General features: G+C 41.9%; 1 protein-coding gene across 1 annotated transcript in view; it reads left to right on the top strand.

Annotated features, from left to right (window-relative positions):
• LOC133385931 (OX-2 membrane glycoprotein-like) overlaps window positions 1-19,260 on the top strand; it is a 46,773-nt gene extending 27,513 nt beyond the window's left edge. Inside the window, exons 5-6 of the mRNA XM_061629519.1 lie at window positions 8,020-8,127; window positions 16,440-19,260. Coding sequence (XP_061485503.1) covers window positions 8,020-8,127; window positions 16,440-16,447 — 116 coding nt within the window. The 3' untranslated portion in view covers window positions 16,448-19,260. The remainder of the gene's footprint in view (window positions 1-8,019; window positions 8,128-16,439) is intronic.
• The last annotated feature ends 2,472 nt before the right edge of the window (window positions 19,261-21,732 follow it).

Genomic DNA, 21,732 nt, shown 5'->3' with positions numbered 1-21,732 from the left:
CGGGGTTGTGAAAGCCCCACCATAGCAACATAGACGCACTTCAAAAAGGCCCACCTGGGTGCGACGACCCTGCAGGCAAAGTTCAGGTGTACTGCTAGTTCCTGGAGTGTAGAAAGGAAAACTTTCTTAACCCCAGCTACCTCCCAGATCTTGATGCGTAAAAGATTAATCTTTTCCATAGGAAGCCGGCAACTCATGGCTACTGTATCAGTTTCAATACCTAAAAACATCAGGACCTGGGTGGGGCCCTCCGTCTTCTCAGAGGCCAGAGGCACACCTAGTTCCTCAGCTAGCTCACTAAATTGGGACATTAAATGTTGGCATTCACCTGTGTTTGCCCTACCCGCAAACAGGAAGTCATCCAGATAGTGTACCACCGTGTGCAAGCCCCCCCCATCTCCTGACAGCCCATTCCAAGAAGGAGCTGAAGCACTCACACACAGTGCAAGAAATTGAGCACCCCATGGGCAGGGCCCTGTCCATGTAGAATTGGCCCAAAAAGGCGAAGCCCAACAGCTCAAAGTCTGCCGGGTTAACTGGCAGGAGACGGAAGGCAGGCTTGATATCACACTTACCCATAAATGCCCCCTTACCACAGGAATGCACCATGTGCACCACAGTGTCTAAGGATGTGTAGTGTACAGAACACAAATTATCTGGAATGAAGTTGTTGACAGACAGCTGTTGAGGGTAGGACAAATAGTGAATGAGCCTAAATTCCCCGTCTGCCTTCTTGGGAACAATACCCAGAGGAGACACTCTAAGGTTAGGGATAGGGGGAGACTGGAAGGGGCCAAGGACTCGCCTGGCCTGCACCTTTTTGTCTATTTTGTGTTGTACTAAGTCCTCCTTTTCCACCGTGGATCTGAGGTTGCGAGACCGAAAGGCTGAGAATGGGCTGGTGTAGGGAATTCAGAAGCCTAAGGAAAATCCATCCAACAAAAAATGTGCGGCCCCCTGGTTTGGGTAAGCGTCCAGGAGGCACTTTAACATGTCTAATTTAACTGGGGAGGGGCCCTTTTCCCTGAGCAGCTCCTGCAGGGGGCTGTTTCCTGCCTCCCTGATAGTCCCTATCCCCACCCCTAAAGGGTCTGCCCCGTGGGCAGGTAGAACATGGGTGCGCTGCCCCGCACATAGAATATTCATGCCAGAAACGGCACAGGTTGCGGGTGCAGGATCCACGGGAATTAAATTCCCAGCAGAACAGCCGTTGTTGAACACCCTACCCCACATTACTGCAGGGCAACGTAGCAGCCGACTGTCTGCTGAGTATGTGTACACTATCAGACCTATCTCCAGTTACGGCACGGGCTGCCGTCATGAACTGCAGCCACAGCTCTGGTTCTTTTTTGTCCCAGGGGAGTGTCTTATCGAAGGCCACCCGCATACGGAAGGCCTCGTCGTAAGACAACCAAGCCAGGCCGGAAAACTCAATATAGGCCTGGTATATGATGTCTAGATACTTTGTCAGGAGGGGGCCTTTCAGTGGCAGTTTCTCCATCACCACTCCCGTGTAAATCAGGTAGGCTGGCAACCAATTATGCCATGTTCCCTCAACCTTCTTACGCTTAGGCTGCTCAGGCTGCACATCCCCATCCTTGTCCCTATCTCTCTAGGGCTGCTCCCTGTAAAGCAGAGTAAATAGGTCCACATACTCCCCGTGCCAAATCCTCTCTTTGGTCGTGGGGAGCAGGTGGATTCCCAAGGAACAGGATGCCGTACCAAAGGGAATGGCTCCCGCAGCAATTCACATTAAAACCTTAAAATTCCAACAGTAACACTAAAACCTAACCCACCCCAAAGGCCTGCCTGAAGAGCCAGGTTTTCAAGGTCCGGCGGAAACTCATTATGGAGGGGGAATGGCGGATGTCATTTGGGAGGGAATTCCATAGAATGGGTGCCATGATTGAAAAAGCCCTCTCCCTAGTTCTCACCAGTCTAGCTGATTTAACTGGTGGGACGGAGAGGAGGTCTTTTGAGCCTGATCTTGTTGGGCGGCAACATTGATGATGCTGGAGGAGCTCCTTCAGATAGACTGGGCCGAAACCATGCAGGGTGTTAAAAGTCAAAAGCAACACCTTGAAATGGGCCCGGAAAGCAACTTGTAACCAGTGCAACTCCTTCAGCACTGGAGTAATGTGGTCTCAGCGGCGGCTACCCTTAATCAGGCGAGCTGCCGCATTCTGTACCAGTTGCAGCTTCCAGACTGTTTTCAAGGGTAACCCCACGTAGAGTGCATTACAGTAGTCTAGGCGAGAGGAGACCAGGGCATGTACCACCAATGGGAGCAGATGATTTGGAAGGTAGGGGCGCAGCCTTCGTATCAAATGGAGTTGATACAACGCCGCCCGGCTTACAGCCGAGACCTGAGCCTCCATGGACAGCTGGGAGTCAAGAATGACCCCCAGGCTGCAGACTTAGTCTATCAGGGGCAATTGTACCCCATTAAGCACCAAGTTAACATCCCCCAACCTTCTCTTGTCTCCCATGAACAGTACCTCAGTTTTGTCAGGGTTCAGCTTCAGCTTATTCCTTCCCATCCAGCCACTCACCGATTCCAGGCACTTGGACAGGGTTTCCACAGCCAACCCTGGTGAAGACTTGAACGAGAGATAGAGCTGCGTGTCATCCGCATACTGATGACATTGCAGCCCACACCTCCTGATGATAGCTCCCAGTGGCTTTATATAGATGTTAAACAGCATCGGGGAGAGGATGGAACCCTGTGGTACCCCACAAGTGAGAGGCCATGGGTCCGAAACCTCATCCCCTAGTGCCACCCTCTGGTACCTATTGGAGAGGAAGCAATGGAACCACTGCATTACAGTGCCCCCTAAACCCAGCCTCTCTAGACTGTCCAGGAGGATACCATGATCAACGGTATCAAAAGCCGCTGAGAGATCCAGGAGGACGAGGAAGGTCCATTCTCCCCTATCCAACACCCTCCTCGTATCATCCACCAAGGCGACCAAGGCCTTTTCAGTCCCATGTCCAGGCCTGAAGCCGGATTGAAATGGATCAAGATAATCTGCTCCCTCCAAGTGTGCTTGCAATTGCTTTGCCACCACCCGCTCCACCACCTTGTCCAGAAATGGTAAATTCGAGACTGGGCGAAAGTTGTTCAAATTTTGGGGATCCAAGGAGGGCTTCTTTAGAATTGGTTTTATTATTGCCTCCTTGAGGGCTGATGGCATTGTTCCCTCTTCCAGAGACGTATTTACCACCGCCTTGATACCCTAGCTCAGTCTATATTTACAGCTCACAATGAGCCATGACGGGCAAGGGTCAAGTAAGCAGGTGGTAGGCTTTAAGGTTGAAAGCACCTTGTCCACGTCCTTGGATGGTAGAAGCTGGAACCGATCCCAACTCGCCGAGATGCCCCTGGCCGACTCTGGCTCACTTACTGTATCCACAGCGCACAGAATAGCACTTTGTAGACTATCGATTTTATCCACAAAGTGCCTTGCCAATTTATCACAGGACGTCTTAGACTGTTCCATCGGATCTGGGGCAACTGGACCGACCAGGCTCTGGACCACTTGGAACAACCTCCTGGGACAGCAGTCCGTGGACGAAATGGAGGCAGCATAAAAATCCTTTTTTGCTGCCCCCATCGCCACATGGTAGGCTGCTGCCGCCGCTCTAACCTGTGCTCGATCGTCCTCAGAGCGACATTTCTGCCACCGGCACTCTAGCCATCTCACCTCCCGCCTCAGAGTTTACAGCTGTGGAGTGTACCACGGTGCCATCTGAGCTCTGTTCAGGGGGAGAGGGCATTTCGGAGCCACCCAGTCTATTGCCCCGGTGATTGCAGTGTTCCACTCTCCACCAGAGTCTCAACTGAGTGCCTGTGTGCATGCTCCAGAGAATCCCCAAGCGCATTCATGAGTCCATCTGGATTCATCAGATGCCTGGGGCGGACCATCCTAATGGATCCTGTACCCCCACGGAGGGCTTGTGGCATCGAGAGGTCCACTCTTACTAAGTAATGATCTGATCATGACAAGGGGGTGATGGATGTACCCCCCACTGTGTGAACACCATACATTCAAAGCATGTTCTCCTCCACTCAAAAATCCTGGGAACCTGTAGATTGTTAAGGTTGCTGGGAATTGTAGCTCTGTGAGGGGTAAACTACTGTTCCCAGGATTCTTTTTTGGGGGGGAATGTGCTTTAAATGTATGATGTGTACAGAGCTTAATCATACTCAGAGTTAGACCCATTCAAATCTATGAAGTATATTGCCTATTTTTCAATCTTTTTTTTTTAAGTGGGATTTACATTTTTTTTGGAGGGGGTTGATTTTCATTTGTGATATTTTATTTCCTGATGTTTACAGGGATCTTTTGTTTAGCTTTTTGCTGTGTTTTTACAGTGTGAAATTTTCCTGTGTGTGTGCGTAGTTGATTTTTATGTGCTGTGTTTGTTTTGATGCTAAAGAGGGTGCTCTGTTTAGTTAATTGTGTTGTACAGAATGTGGACATTTTCTGGGTGTGTGTGCATTTTTTTTATTTAAGATGTTTTAACCTATGTTGTAAACTGTTTAGAAATTTGTTTAAATATAAGCAGTATATACATTGTCTAAATAAATAAATACCTATTGATTTCAGTGGATTTGCTCTGAGTATGACTAACATCAGATACCGTTCTATATAATACATGTCAGATATATACAGATACTTTTGCGTTAAGTGGTATTAAATAAAAATACTAAATACGTCTGTGCATGCACAGCATAACACATAAACAAGTTATGATGTTTATGTATACAAATTGGTCATAGCTACGAAAGAGGTGTAACCTGGTTGGACTTGGGCTGGAAGCGGGACTGAGTGTCAATTTAAAACGAATGGCCTTCTGGTGACTGGGCTGGCCTGAGGGCACTTAAACTCTTCTTGCCAGAAGCAAGTAGGCTAGATTAAATGTTCCCTACCCAGGCTCCATCTTTGAGTTAAGATTTCTATCTTAATTTCCAATCAGAGAAATGTTTTTGTTTGAATTGTGTACTCTAAGCAACTGTGGTTGATGCTTAATGTATCATGCTTAATGACATCACTAGGGCCCGCCCCAAAATCTCAGGTTTTGGGATGCTTCTGACCTGACAACCCTATCTGGTGCCCAGGGGCCTGCGGCAGTCTGGTGCTGGCCTTACTGTATATCCTGCAGTAAAGCAGGGAGGTAGACTAGATGACCTTCAGGAAACATATACCACCCATCAATTTCCCAAAGTCATTCATGACATGTTTAAATCATTCAAATGAAAATATTTATTATTACCCCAAATTCAGCATGGACTGTTCTCAAGTTTCTCTGTCCTACACTGCCCTATTTCAAATCAGTCCAGCGAACCATTTTCTAACTATGAGCCATCAAACCTACCCTCTGTCTGAATTTTCACAATAATGGTGGGATGCACTTCAGCCGACTCACCCTTAACATAGGGCCATAAGTGTGGCCCTATAATACGCACTTTATAATGGCATGTCATCTGTCAGGTTTCCTTTGTGTACTTAGGACTATGTGTGCATTGTGGTTCTGCAGCTACATCAAATATGAAAAATCAAGAGGATAGAATTATCAACAGGTTTCTAGTTCTTAATGCTCCCCCCCCCAAAAAAAGTGGATTTACCACAGGGGTGGGGAACTGGATTTAGCAGGCCAAGTTTGGCATGTGAGCAGGCCATCCACATGTCCATCACCTGATGTGAGGTGATCCATTTTCTTTTGCCTGCACAATTTGAAATCAAACCATGTGGAGAAAGGCACAGAGCTTTGCCAGCAGTGTTGATCAACTGATAATCAATACCTGCAAAGCCAGAACTTGACTGCCTCATATCTAACAACATATATGACATCAGATGTAAAGTAAATGGGTGTGGCTTGGGTGAAATGGCCTGACAGTTCTAATTAGCCTGGCAGGCCAGAGGTTCCCCAGTACTACTTCAGTAGTAGATAGTGAGGGACGGTGGTGACAATAACCTGATCTCCTATTGTGCAGGTCGCTGCCGCTTACTGGGAGGAAGTGGGAGCAGCAAGGCAGTGGGAAGTTTGGTGTGGGGCAAATGGACCGGCAGGAGCACCAGATTGGTTTTGCTGGTGCATTTGCAGCACGCTAATCTTTCCTCACCCCCCTTCCTGGTAAGTAACAGCAGCCCACACAATGGGAAGCCTGATGAAATCTCAGAAGCAAGGTAAGTACCGTAATTTCCTGTTGTTTAGTGACCTATATAGTGGTCTTCTGAAGCAGAATAAAAATGCAAAATGAGCATATTTGCATGCATTTATTTGGCATATTTTATGCCAGTTACAGAATTCATCTTTCGTGGCACAGAACTAGACCTATCCTGATCCATGCTCTTGTTTGGGGGCTCCAGGGGTCCTGAAGAGGGCTCACAGAGCTGTGGAATGGAAGAAATATTTGTTCAGAACTGTAGTTCAGAAACAGCCTGTCTGTTTCCCGCTGCAAGGGAGGGCAGAGATTTTTCTCGGCGTGGACCTCTGGATTTTGAAAGTGGTTGCTATGGTGACTAGAGTTGTCCAAGATATACCACAGTGGATCATAGTGTGAACAAGCTACAAAGTTGGATACGTTTAGTGCTGTGAGCTCAGAGTGTAATAAGACTCTAGGAGCCTGTCAATTGCTCCAAAACAAGGGAAACTCTTTCTGGTCAGTAAAGCATAGCGATATGGATGAACTTTTTCCTCCTAACCTGCCATTTGCCAATACAGAAATGATTTTTAGTTGTGAACGAAGAGATTAGTCCATGAGCAGGAAAAGGCTTTGGGATGTTGGAGAGCAGAGAGAAGATTCAAGTTTTACTGGGCTCCACCTTACTGTAGCTTCATCACTTTCCCCACACAAACAGGTTTTATTATCTCCTCTCTGGTGTCTTTTTTGTGGTGTAACTTTTCTCTTAATGTTTTTAGATTTCATTCTTGCATTTTGTAATAATTGTATGCTGGATTAGATTTTTCGCTGCTGAGTTTTCTACATAGAGTACATTTGTACAGCTCTGATTTAAACTTTGTTGCTTGTTTTGGGAATTTATCAGAACAGTTCTGTGCATTTTGACCTTTTTAATTTTTATGGGTTACTTTTCATTTCTCATTTCATATTCTGTTTTATTTATGCCTGACTTTACTTTTTTTTCTTTTAAAAACATTTTTCTCTAAGTTTTACTTCAACTAATGTTCTGTGTTGATGTTCTTGGATCCTATGTATCCTAGAAACCAGACTGATCTCTACTAAACTGTATCTAAAACCTCAGGAGCCTATTTCCTGAAATTCAGCTCCAAAATGCTAGCTATGTTCTTCTCTTAAACTAAAATGTTATACAGTTAAGACAGCTGAGGATGTAGTTAGCTTTAATTAGGGGGCTGGTGGAGTTTAGGTGGGACAATTAAGGGTTTAGCAATGGTTACACTATAGTATTATCTTGCTTGATGTAATCTTGCATGTAATAGGCTCTTTTAAAAAAAAATGTGATTATTTAATACAATTTATTTCACATATACCCTTTTACCATGCAATAATTATATTCTATTTTACCCGCATACACTGTTCCTTGTATTTGTCCCACCACCCTCAAGATTCATTTCTGCATAATGTGCTTTTGGTTCCCTTTTGATATTCTTTATGCCAGGTGTGGGAAACCTTTGGCCCTCCAGTTGTTGCTGAACCACAGCTCCCATCTGCCCTGGCCATTGGCCATGCTTGCCAGAGGCTGATGGGAATTGTAGTTCAGCAACATCTGGAGGCCAAAGGTTCCCTACACCTGCTTTATGCTTACATCTTTCGTGACCTGAAATGCATTCACTGATTTTCAGCTAACGTATTGTAAATAAATTCTTTAAACTGATTTCAGCTTCTAGCTATTTCTGATCACAACCCTCTTATCCACTGAGGCAAATTAAGAACCTCTGTTTCAATGCAAAATTTTGATTTTTTTTAAATTAAAGAATATACATAAACCCTGTCCGTAGTGTCACCAACAGTGTTGTTTTATTTCCTCCATATAGGCTATTGGTATCTAGTTCCTGTAGTGATAACTGTATCGGTCCTAATTTCTGTGATTGTGGTTATCATTGTGGTGTGCTGCTGGAAACGACACATGAAAAAACGCAGAAGTAAGTTACTCAAATCAAAAGAAGATAAATATATTTTCTTTCCTTGAAGAGTACTTGAATAGTAGATGACACACATAAAAATGGTGGATAGCAGTTGATGATAGGACTTGCACTTCGGGATGGACGTTTCTCTCAGTTTTCCAATCTTAATTTCAGTCCTCCATATTGCTACATTAGTTTGCAACTTTGTAAAGAAAGTCCTTATGAAAAATTAATCTGCATTTCAGTACATAGTTCTCCTAATATAAGCATTTTTGTATGCAGTTTTGCCTAATGTACACATTTTTGCAAATCAGTTTCCCCTAATGTAATACATATTTGTTATTTAAATAATATATGCTGTGTACACCTTGCCACAGTATATGCATTTTTATGCATATTACTTGGCTGGAGCACTGCATTGTAAAATTCGGAAAAATGAAAAATTCAATGGATGGATATGTTTCAGTTCTTGTATTGTTTCAGAAAGTGTGAGTTAGGGATATTCACCTTTAACTACGAACTAAATCACAGTTCTCCCCCTTCCCTCCTTACACTCGATACGATAGGCAGCATACTAACAGTTGGAACAGACAAGTGGGGAGGGATTCTATGACATTCATGGAGGAGACACTGCAAGGGAAGCCCTTCTTCCCCACCCTCCTCTTGGAACAGCTGTTACGGGGAGGGATTTGGGCTCATAGATAGCATGCCAAAGGACATCCTATCTCTGAGTCCAAGTTCCCTCTCCCTTATAGATTAGATTAGAGAAGGTAGTGAAACTTCAACAGGGCTTTTGAATTGATGTCAGCCATATCCCGATAAGGATCTGCATAGAAAAGCTTCTGGTACATTCACTTCCTCTCTCTGGAATATTCTTTTTACTGCATGCAAACAGGCACACACATACAAGCAGAAGCCGAGCAACTAGGGGGAAGGCCTTTTTGGAAGTGGCATCACCTCCCCTACAAATTAAAGCAGGGGCCAACCTTGACGGCATTCTGGCGTCTGTTAAAAACTTATTTATTCTTTTATTGCTGGACATTGATTCCAGTTGACTGCAATAATTTACTAGGTTTGTTTTGGCCTCATATTGGCTGCTATTTTATTTATTCTCTAAGGTTTTAATGTAGTTTGATGTATTTTTGTGCACTCCTATGTGTTGTTGTCGACTGGAAAGGTGGTACAAAATAGCTTTAATAGATAATAAAAATAGAGAAAATGTCAAATACCTTCAAAACAACTGTGGGGAGCCTTTCATCCATGGGCCTAACTATGCCTGAGACGAGCAAGAAGAGAACAAATGCGCCAAGGTCAGTGGAATAGAAAAGAGACAAGTTCCGGTGCTTCTTCTTATAAGCTGTTTAGTTGGCTTGAAGAATTTTGGAGATAAGCCGCCACCTTCAGGAGCTGTGAACACTGTTGATTTCTTAACCAGCTTTATTCTTGTACACCCAAACAGAAAAACTATAAAATAACAAATTATTTTTGATGCATCTCCACAGTAAACACTAATCTCCAAGTGATGTCACGAGCTTATTACAAGAAGCACTGGAGTTTTCTTTCTGTCTCCTTTCTGTTCCCCTAATTAGGCCTGGCACGTGTCCTAATTTGGCCTGCAAGGCTGTTTTCCCTAAGCCATGCCCACCTGTCATACATGACATCAGGTGTGGGGCATGACTCCCTGCCAAAAGTGGGTTTGCAGACACTGCCAGTCATGTAATCAGCTGATCGTGGGCACCTGCAAACCTCTAAACCTTTGCCCACAGGGCTTGCTTTCAAACCACCGGGTGATAGGAAAATGTGTCACCCTGATGTTAGGTAATTGACAGTTGTTAAAATGGCCTGCAGATGTTGGGGAAAGTATGAATCTAGCCCACAAGCTAGAAAAAGTTCCCCATCCCTGCTTTAAAATCTCAGACAGAAAACTAAAAAACAAGCAAGCCCAGTATTTTTCCAAAATAGATTTTTTTAAAAAAAATTATTAGTTTTTTGAAATTAATTTTTCATATTTTAAATGAAAATGCTACACAAAGATGTATAAGCATTTGAAATGAACTTTTCTTCAGCAAGTTCTAACTTGAAAATTAATTTCTATTAATAAAAACGTTTTAAAAATACAGGGCAGGAGTGACATTTTCTATTGACCTATTCCTAAAACCCAAATCTGACAAACTTCCTAGTTTCCATTTCCTTCTCTCAGCTTTGTGATTTGTCAGAGTTGATAAGCACCATGTTTTGCCATTCTCCCCCCTCCATCTCTCCACTGTAAGTATATCCTGCTTGAAATTCCAGGAGAGGATAGATTAAGACAGATAACTGCATTTGTAGGGAAGGCAGGGGAGTGTCTTCCTGTGCACTCATATCTTGAAGCCAAATGCCGTAAGGAGGGATAAAACTAGCTTTCCATCTCAAATAAAAGACATGGACAATTATCAGTTCATATCCTTTAATATTCAGAAATGTTTTCAGTGTCAGTCATCACCACCACTCTGTGCTTGGTCTCTCTCTCTGTGCCATCCTTCCCTTGAGCAGATGCTTCCAAGCACTGTTTACTGCAGAGGTGCCTATGCCACCTAGCAAGAAGCACCATTCCAGCCATGCTTGAGGGAGCTGCCTGCAGCAGTCACAATCCAGTAGACAAGGAGCCACTTTCAGACAGAGTGTGCGCCTCTGCCCCCCCCCCGCACCCAAACAAGACTTGTTAAAAGGAGCTTCTTTCATAGAGGATTTGTTAACTGAGGTATTACTGTATCTCTAACTATATATTTTTTTTGTAAAATGTCACACTGCAGTTCACTTGGCCACAGATGGGTTGCACTGAGAACTACAGCACGACCCAGCCATGCTGGGCTCAAGGCTGGGGGGAGGGGGGTTGGAAAGGAAAGGAAGGTGGCGAGTGAAACTAGACTGACAGCGGGAGAGTGACCTATTTATTAGAGATCCGCATGGCTGAATCTTGTGTGTAATTACCTAGGAGTAAGTACCATTGAAGCCAGTGGGGCTTACTTATGACTGCGTAAGACAATGCATGTTAAAAGCAATTAATAAATAATAGTAATAGTAATTGATAACAATACTAAATAATTTCAACTTGTAAAATACATAGAGCAGTGACGGCTAACTAACAGGTTGTAAGTGTGATGTGGACCCCCAAGGAAATTTTTCTGTCTCTCTCCCCCAAATATACAACCGTTTCCTTTTGTAAAATAGATGGCAAAAATGAATAAAAAATTGAAGTAGATACAGTGGTCGGGTGGATGGAGCCCAGTGTCCTAATTGGGATGCAAATTACCCCATCTTCAGTCATCAGATGGATAATTTGATGAGTGGAGAGGGGACAACTGCACAAATCAGCTTAGGATGGTGTGTGTGTATGTGTGAGAGAGAGAGTGAGTGAGTATGAGAGAGGAGAGAGAGAGAGATGGCCACATCCATGTTTGTCACACCTACCACTGGCATGTGGCACCTGGGGAGTTGGCCCTGGGGCCAGAAAGGTTAGCCAATCCTTGACCTAGAGCTTTAACAGAAGATCTTTAGCCAGGCAAAATGTAACCTTTAGCTTCTAATTAGAAATACAAATAATCTTACAAAGAAGTTTAACGTTTCAACTGCCAGCATAAAGTAGAACCCTGTAAAAGAAAAGAAATATCCAGCCTCTACTTTTTTATTGACCGCATTCTCTGACTTCCTCTATGCTAATCTGTCACAAACAAACTTGAAATCCTGCGGAAACAGGACTTCCTTCTGCGACTGTGGCTTGCTTCCAAGTACATACATTTAAGTTTAGGGTGGAAGGTTCCCAAACACAGGGACAGCCCTATATGTGTTCAGCATGCTGCCTCTTTACAGATAAGACCTCAACACATGTACAGGGTGGGATCAACAGCGAAGATGACAGTAGGGACAGGGCCATTTTATGTAGTCCTGCTCTCTCTCCATGCAATCTTAACTTGATGGAAGGAATAGCAAATAAGGCAGACATAATCTGGGATGTAAATCGAACCTAACTGCAGTGATGGAAATGGGATCAGTGTTCTGTCTAGGACTGTATGCTAAGAAAGAGGGGAAAGAAGCTAATTTAGGATGCAATCCTAACTCTTTGGTAAGTATGGGTTAGGAATGCAACCTTAGGCTGCAATTCTGTGTGTGTCTAGAAGTAAGTCTCACTGAGTTCACTGTGACTTCTTCCCTGATAAGTGTGGGTAGGACTGAAGCTTTGATTTGGCCAGAAAAAGTAAGGTGTACTGAATTTTTAGAACTGGCAGATGAGAAGAAATGGGGGAGGGCTCCAAGAGTATGGCTGATTTAGGAACTAGCATTGCCTCATGCACACCTCCTTACTCTCTGCTCAAAATATATACTTGTATAAATATTTATTACAAAAGAAACTGTGAGCACCTAGTACTTTCTCCGTGTAAGGAAATTGCCTCTGTCAAAGGCTTACTTGAAACTTCTTAGCATTCAGAGAAATGGGGAGCAGAATATCATTGTTTTAGGGTTAAAACTAAATGCTCAAAGCTGCCCTTTCAGCTCTCAAAAGTACAATTTCCTATAGGCAATGGAGACTGGATCTTTTCCAAACAGTAGCAGCCAGGCCCCAAGCAGGATATATTGCAAGAGAACCCTGACCTTGCCCTTCACTTTCATATTACTGTTGTTTGTCTTGCAGTGGTTTTTAAAAAATAATTTCCATGAAATTTCATAGGTCTCCATTGCTTTTAAAATATCACATCAACTGGGTACAGCAATAGGTTCTACATCGTCAATTGGTTTTAAAATTGCTGAAAGAGGAGAGAAAATAAGGGAAAAGACTGCAGAGGCTCCAAACACAAATATTGGGGAATGCATGTGAGAAATGCTGCGTTTTTATCCACTGTCTTTCTTGTTCCACAACCACAAACCCATTGCAGGAGAATATGTGTGGTCTCCTTTTGTTGGTAACTGTTTCAGAATGAAAGTCTCTTCCCTTAACTGCAGATGGGGGAGAAATGTGATTCTGTTTGCGGTTCTGGGGAACCACCTAATTCTCACTGCTCAAACCAAAATTACACTTAAACAAATCTCATTCTCTGAATTTTGTGATGCAGTTTTGTCTATCTCTAGCCAAACACTGTGTACAAAAAGGCATATATTAGGGGAAAGTGTGCATAAAAATGAATACATCTTGTGAAAAGAACACACCAAAATGCATTATGTTAGTCAAAACTGCATACTAAAATGTGTTTATCAGGAGAAATTAACACTAAAATGCTGACAAATTTTCATAAGGATTTTTTTTTTTAAATGGCAAATTACTGCAGAAATGTGGAGAACTAAATTTAAGATTGGAAAAATGAGAAGCTGACATTGACGGATATGTTCTTCCTTCCTTAGAACACAGCTCATTGTCTCCTCACACACTCAAGTAGCATTCAGTTTATTCAAATACCCACGGAGTGCTTCTATTACACAGGTACACACTTAAGAAGCAAAGCAGACCACATGGCTTGTGGTACAACAAATATTCAGCAGGGAAGGGGGAGTTGGATCAGAACCATGGTATGGGGGAATGATGGTTTTAACCCATTGCCCCACCATGGCCCCAATCAGAATTTTCCTCTTGTGCCTGCTATCTCACTTTCCTGTTCCCTACATGCCAGCACTAGCTGTTAAGGAAATCGGTTTCACTGTTTCTGAGCTTCACCCTACTCTTTATTTATTTTATTTATTATTTGATTTATATGCCTCCATCTCAGTAGGAGCCCAGGGCGGCAAGTCTTCAAGAAGGGTTGGGAAGAACAAGAGCCTGAAGTCACAGGGCTCATCTACATGGTGGTTTACTGTGTGTCTGGTGCTACTCAAATCTCCTTTAAATTTGCATGGTTCACATGACATTACTGGCAAACAGAAGCTATCACGCAGTTTCCCCCTGTAAATCTGTACTAACCCAATCGGCTGATAATATGAAAAGTTTAGAACAATACGGCTCCACTCTGCTCCACACATCTTTGAAGACGGTATGCTTCGATTGTTTTTAGTGGGCGGGAGAATGGTCACTTTCAGCTCTTCCCCTTTCTCCGCCCACTAACTCCTCCATGAATTCCATTTTGTTTCCATTGATTTATCTAGCAAATTGCGACTGCTCTCTCCTCCCCACTTCACAGTTTGCTGCAGCCCTCCCTTCTTTCCTTCCTTTCTCCCAAGTAAAGTTCCTTCACTCCTTGTAACTAACGATGGGAATTGCCATTGAATTTTATCATTCTTTCTCATATTTTCTATCTTTGCAGAGAGAAATTTGAAGTAACATCTCTCCGTGCCCGGTTTCCAATTTTTTCCCCTAAAAAAAATCTAAAATGGATTTTTTAAAACAAGTCACCTCAAAAATATCGATATTAGTATAAATATTTTATCAAAATATCAATATTGATATTTTGAGAAACTATCGGTATTGATATTTTGATAACATATCAACACTGATATTTTCTCAAAATATTTATATTTATATTTTATTTAAAATATCAATATTATATTGATTTGTTTTTCCAGTGGGGAAAAAATAACTCAGAACAAGCAAGGGGCAGTGGAGAAGGGGGGGCAGATCACCCTACTTCTTTTCAACCATCAAACTTCAGGAAGCGGTGAGGGCAGGGATACTGCTCAGGTCTGCGGATCATGGAAGGCAAGCGGAGGGACCTCTCGGGGGCATTGTAGCCCCAGGGGCCCTCAGCCAGGGCCCCACCTAGCCACCCTTTGTAGCTGACCCTGCTTGTGAGAATGGAAAACAATGGATTTGAAGCTACCATTAAGCATGAAGTGTGGACCTTGCTAATCTATTACAATGGTAAACGCAGTGTATTTGCTATGAAGAAATGCTCTCATGTGGATAAGCCCACAGTACTCATTCATTCAAATCTCCTGAGTGGTTTGCTTTTGAAGGAATCTGAGGGCTTCTGTAGTCTGAAGCTCTGATAGTTCAATCTCTTCCTGGAGATTGATGGGAGAAAATGATACAGCTCTTAGCCAAAGGAAGTGCTCATACAGATAAACAGCTAGGGTTGTGCAAGGGAGTACTACTGGGACAAATGCAAGTTGGCCTAGTTAATAATATGCCTTATACCTGCAGTGTCACCTACTCTGCTCCTCAAGTTTTTTCCAGACAAGAATTTGTTTGCTTTTTGTGTGAAGAATACACACCCTTGTCTTATACAGTCCAGACAACATGACTAAGAATGACTGTCTGGATCCAACCCCATATCTTCACCATCGTGTGCCCACAACACAGAAGGTGGTCTTCTAGTCAAATCTTTCCTGTGTCTGCCATTATGTATTTCTGGAGGTTCCCCTGCCAATCTCTAGAGCAGGGGTGGAAAACCTGTGGCCCTCCAGTTCTTGTTGGGACCAGCTCTCATCAGCCCGAGACAGCATGGCCAATGGACAGGGGCTATGGGAGTTGTAGACCAACAACAGCTGGAGGGCCACAGGTTCCCCACCAGTGCTCTAGAAAGACAATGGCTTAATCTAGAAATGGTATCAAGGGCAGGGGGATTCCTTCCAGTTCTGTGTTTCTATGGGAAAAAAATACTGCCAGACCTCTAGCCTTCATTCTAGTACACACTAGGCATGCTCATGGTAGACATCCTAGAAAAGGCCTGACTGACCATAGGGTCACAGTTCTTGCAATGTTATACTGATATATCTGTTGTTGTTGTTTTTAAGAAAGGTATATTAATCTCCTGTTGATAATGCATGAAGCTGATTCATACATTACTGATTATGGTATGTTAATCAGTGTCACTACATGTTTCTTTGTGGTTTCTGTGTAATTACATAGCACAGCAGTAGTTGTGGAATGGATAGATATTATTATTTTCCATGCTCACTCTGTTCCTCTGTGGGGGACTGAAAGTAAATAGTAATCTCCCAACACTGTGCTTGTATATGCAGTCATTACTAGCACAACGTGGCACCTGACCATGTGAAGTGATGATCACAAAATAGTGATCACATATAACTAAATTATTCATCACAGACTCATTACATCATTTATAAAATCTCCCCAAGGCAATATGCCTGCAACCATCATTGCCAGTTTTTAGGCAAGGACACTTTTATTTACCCAGGCTTTTGGTGGGTACAGTGGTGCTCATCTTTAATGGGGTAGGACTTGTCCTCCTTCTTGGATGAGCATTTTAGGGATTTTGTATTGTGCACCATTTTTAATGGCTTTTAATTGGATTTTATCTATCTGTATTTTATTATTGGTTAAGTTGCTTTGAGGTTTTGAAAATATATATACTAATAAATATAATTAATACTAAATAGTATATATATATATATCTGTTCTCTTCTAGGGTTCTAAGGGATTCAACCAACACCTAGCAGTTTGTTCCATGGAACTGAAAAACAATCTAGCACTTATATCTGTATAACTGGCATATCATGAATTTAACATCAGTTTAAATCTGGACCAGATTTGTGATTCATCATAGTTTGTATTTCCTCTCTCTCTGCTTGTCACTATGGCTCGGGCTTGCAGCTTTGACTACGGTAGGCAATGGCTGCTCTCCAGCAGGAAAATGACAGAGGTGGGTTTTTTTCTCTAAACCTGTAGAAACCTATACTTTGGCAGGCCTGTCTGTGTTCATCTCTGTTAATTCATATCAGTACCTCCCCCCAAGAATGCCAGATGTGTGAAGCATGACCAGATCAGGTGTCAATCCAGGTAACAGGCCAGATGCATCCTCGGTAGCCAATTTAAGATTTCTGCGCTAAACTTATAGGTTGGAATCCAGAGGATCCATTGTAAAAACAGAAGATATTTTTGTGTGTGCAAAACTCCTGATTTCTGCCAATTCTCTCCCTCCTGATGCAGCCCCTTTTGCCACATCCCATCCTGATCCCCAGGAACAGATTTTGGGATAGTGCAAAGGGATGCTGAAAGATGAGGAAAAGCACCATGGTTTAAACAGAGTCCTACTGGTACTTTAGCAAGTGCCAAAACAAAATGAGGGAATAGCTGTGCCATATTTTGTGCTGTATTTTGTTTTTCGTTGTAGGCTAGTTTCTGCCAGAAAGTATCCATTTGCCAAAGAAGCACAATGCAAGATAAACATAGATCTGCTTGTACTAATAAAATTTTGCTTTCCTTCTTTAAACAGCCTTTTGTTGGCTGAATTTAAAGAAAAGCATACAAGGAAATAGAGAGAGAGAAAGTTCTAGTGTATTTTGGTAAAGCACCATTAATTAACTGTAAGTGTCTAGAGAATCTCTGTACATGCTTTTAAAAATGTTACATATGATATATTTATGAATGAGAAGAGTTGAGAACATTTCTAGCATATTCTGGTAAATCACTTTAATTAATTGTAAGGGTCTAGAGTAGGGGTCCCCAAATTGTGGTCCATAGACCACCAGTGGTCCGTGAGCTTCATTCAGGAGGTCTGCAGCATGTCTGCATTAAATATTCATATTGATTTTTACTTCTGTATTTATTGCTTCTTTTATTTCTTATATTGTATTTTATTGTATTACAATTTTAATTGTATGGACCTGAAGTTCTAATACAATAAAGGACATTATAAGAAATAAAAGAAGCAATAAAAATACAAATAAAAATCATAGAGCATCTAGCACAGTTCATTACAACTGCTGTACAATTACAATTGTGCAATTGCTACAAAAGGCAGAAAAATCATTAAGTGGTCTGCCAAGACCATCAGAAGTTTTCAAGTGGTTTGTGGGGGGGAAAGTTTGGGAACCATTGACCTAGAGAATCTCTGCACCATGCTTAAAAAATTTGTTACACATATGCTATATTTATGAATAAAAAGAGGTGAGAAAATTAAGTGCCTCAAGGCTACACATTGCATTTTATGGTGCATCTGTAAAATGTTTTACTTCTACATGTAACCATTCAATGTATGACTGCAATAGTCAAATGTATATAAGGATAATTGCAAGGGAGCTTGGATGAGTATCATTCACAAATAAGTATAAGTTGTGCACAGTGATGCTGCTACCCAGAAGAGCAGGAGGACTCTCACCTTGCCCATCAGGCACAGACGGGTGATTCCTGCTTGATGGGATGAGAGAGAGCACCTCCCTCCTAGTTAAAGAGCTCTGGAAGTTTTCAAATAATTTCCCAATTTGTGGGACTTCACCAAGAGCATGTAGAAAAAGGAACAGTTTTCCATTCTGATGTATGAAGTGCTGATTATGACCTACAGTGCCTTTAAAAAGCTTTGCTAAGAGTGATAGTGTTTTCCCCATGTACAGGGCTAAAGTCATTAAAGGTGTTGTTGCTAAGGTTGCTTCCATGCTATGACCCTTTAGCACTGTGATCTGCAAACGGCTGAAGTGGAAGGGCACAGGCATTGGCCAAATCAGAGCAATTCAGGAATGCTGCAGACATTAGAAATGAACAGGAAGCAAGTGATTTGACTTAATAAAAAAAGGAGAGGAGGAAGTTACTTATTTAAGGGGCAATAGCTTCAGAAGCCGAGAGCCAGTGTGGTGTAGTGGTTAAGGTGCTGGACTACGACCTGGGAGACCAGGGTTCGATTCCCCACACAGCCATGAAGCTCACTGGGTGACCTTGGGCCAGTCACTGCCTCTCAGCCTCAGAGGAAGGCAATGGTAAACCCCCTCTGAATACCGCTTACCATGAAAACCATATTCATAGGGTCGCCATAAGTTGGAATCGACTTGAAGGCAGTACATTTACATTTAGCTTCAGAAGTCTCAGTGCTTACCAATCCAGACTCAACAGGCTAGTGCTGCAATTCCATTTTAAGAAAGTGATATTAAGAATCTCCCAATCAGGTTTTTAAAAAAGATGGCAAGACACCAAAGAAAAATATGAAATGCAATGGGTTGGCAATAATGTCGTGTGGACTCTCTGTAAAATCTGAGTGAATAACAGGATGTCAGTGTCAAATGAAACTCCTTTACCTGAGTAATTATTTTTAGATGGGCATTAATTCTTGATATTAGTTATTCTAACTCTGTGCTGTATGATAAGTTATTGTGCCTTTGTAATGACCTCTTCTGTGGCTACCTCTATTAAAATAAATCATTGCACTGAATGTGTGGAAATATTTGCTGCATTTTATGAAAAAGAAGCAAAATAAAGTAATTTCAAAGAAGAGTGATAAGATACTTTTTATTGTAGATCTCTTTGGCTTTTTGTGTTAAACTGGGACCCCATCAAACAAAATAAAATCTCTCCAGATGGCTGTAGTTTCGGTATTTTTATGGGTTTTTTTGTCTGAATGATACTGGTTTTATTTTTAAGGGAAGTCTTTCCTTTTACCTCACAAAAACCTTTATGCCCTCATTTCCTCAAAAGTAAAAACTTTGCCTAAAACAATCACAGTGAAGAGCTCTCGGAAGCAGTAGACAGCTTCCCTGGATGCCTATGGTAGGCCCATCTGAGGCTATTACAGGGTTTTGAGGAAGTGTGGGCCGGGGGAAGGCTGCAGAATGTGGACCACCAGAGAGATTATTTGTAGAATGAAACAAAGGACACTCACACAAAAGCTGTTGGCCATCTCAAAAATAAGGAAAACGCAATAAAAGCCATGAGAATCTCATTGAAATTTGTTCTCCCCTTTGATAATGTTTAATAATTTGTTAATTTTTAATGGATTTTCTTTTCTTATTAACTGATGGAGAACAGTTAAAAATGTAGTTCTTTTTTACCTTAAATAAGCAAATACGTAGTTTTTTTCTAATTTTGTAAGCCACCTCAAACTTTGCTAGTGAGGTGGGATAGTCAACAGAGAGAGAGAGACGCTAAACCACAGCCACCTCTCTGCCGTTTTGTGGTTTAGTTTTAAAAACTTTTTGGAGAATGTATACTCCACATGCCAGTGTTAGGATGCTCATCAAATTAGGAATAAAGAAGATAAAACCCAGCACAACTATATCCCAACAGCAATAGCTATCTTCCCATTCAGTATACACAATCTGGTGCTCAAGGTGTAAGCTGGTAGCCTTTCCCCTTCAAATTAGTTTAGCTATGCTAAATGAATTGATATGAGAAAGACAGGAAGATGAGAACTTTGCTGAAATTAAGTTTCCATTTCCTCACCTAGATTTGAAGATAATCATTTGCAAAGTCGCCCATTTAGTTTGCAAAGGAGTGAAAATGATTCATCACAGCAGGACAATATTTTGCATTTAGATTTGCACACTTGCAGTTTAAGAGGTCTGGAAATGAATTTTTCAGACATAACACCATACGTCAACTGACGTGTCTACTGTACACCTAGGAATCTGGCATGCCACAGAGGATTCTGAGAGGAGTTTGCTTTGCAGGCTGTTGGAGCCTCTTTGTCATATGCATGGACAACGAACTTGCACTGAAAGAAACCCAACAATCTGATGTGGCTGGGAATCATAGGATAATACCAAAATCCATACTTTGGCAATATGTTTATTAGAACCAATCAAAATGCCACAAAATAGTGACAAGCTTGTGCTGGGTTAAGACCCAGCCTTTATGTGTTCAAAAACAGGGAGTGGCTTACTAGGTGTGTAGCAGACACCTAGTAGAGCCTTACATGCCCTCAATAAAAAGCCAATAGTAAGTTATCCCTATGCCAAATTCCATTCGGGAGGAATTGGCGGAATTTGACTGGCCCTTTTTGTCAGCTAAGTTCCATTGGCTTGCTAGGTCACATGACCAAGCTGAATAAGGTTTGATGCAAGTCACTCCTTTCCCTATCCTGTCCCCAACACATCCACAGAATGCCCCCTTTTTTGGACTTCACCAGGGTAAGTTCTGACAGCTGCACATACGTAGCAGGCACCCTACTCTGTAGGTGGTGTTTTAGATTCACAGTCTTTAATTATATATATTTTCTCCTCATGGCACACAGGCAATTCTGTCACAGCACATTAATGTGCCTTGCACATACTTTGGGAACAAGTGTGTTACAGAATGGCTTCTTAGCACATCTTTTTATTTACAATTTTTTTAAAAAAAATGGTTGTAAAAAGCTACCCTTCTGGTGTGAGTAACGGTTTTGCCTCTTTCGTGAGGTTATCCAGTGGTTGCACAAAGTGTAAAAATGAAATACGAACAGTCCTAGTAGTCCTTTTGTTCACCCTAACACTAAAATGCATGGATTTCATATATTTTTTTAATATAAATTTTTATTCAGATTTCTAAAACAAAACAAAAGAAAAAGAAAAAGAACAAATTAATAACTAATACAATAAAAATATTGACTTCCGATTTGTCTTAAATCAGCTATAGGTCTATAGTATATAACAAACCTGTCCCTTAATATATTACAAAATCACTTTCCTCCAGTGGTTATCTTGGTTAATCATTAAATCTCATTAACATTATATCATTTTATTTTTTCCACAAAAAGTCAAAGAGAGGTTTCCAGTTCTTGAGAAATATTTCTATCGATTTTTCTCCAAATAGACATGTCAATTAATCCATCTATTCAAGTCTAATAAATACAGTAGTTTCAACAGCTATTCTTCCTTTATCAGTGTTAGTTCCATCTTCCATCGTCCATCCTTGCACACATAATTCTGCTGTCATAGTCATATAGTAAGAGTCTGATAGGAATTTCCTTCATCACAAATATTTTCTTGCCATCAACTCTGACTGTGTTACTGAAATAT

The sequence above is a fragment of the Rhineura floridana genome, chromosome 5, assembly GCF_030035675.1.
Source record: "Rhineura floridana isolate rRhiFlo1 chromosome 5, rRhiFlo1.hap2, whole genome shotgun sequence".
NCBI lineage: Eukaryota > Metazoa > Chordata > Lepidosauria > Squamata > Rhineuridae > Rhineura > Rhineura floridana.
This window is presented reverse-complemented; position numbering and strand designations above follow the sequence as displayed.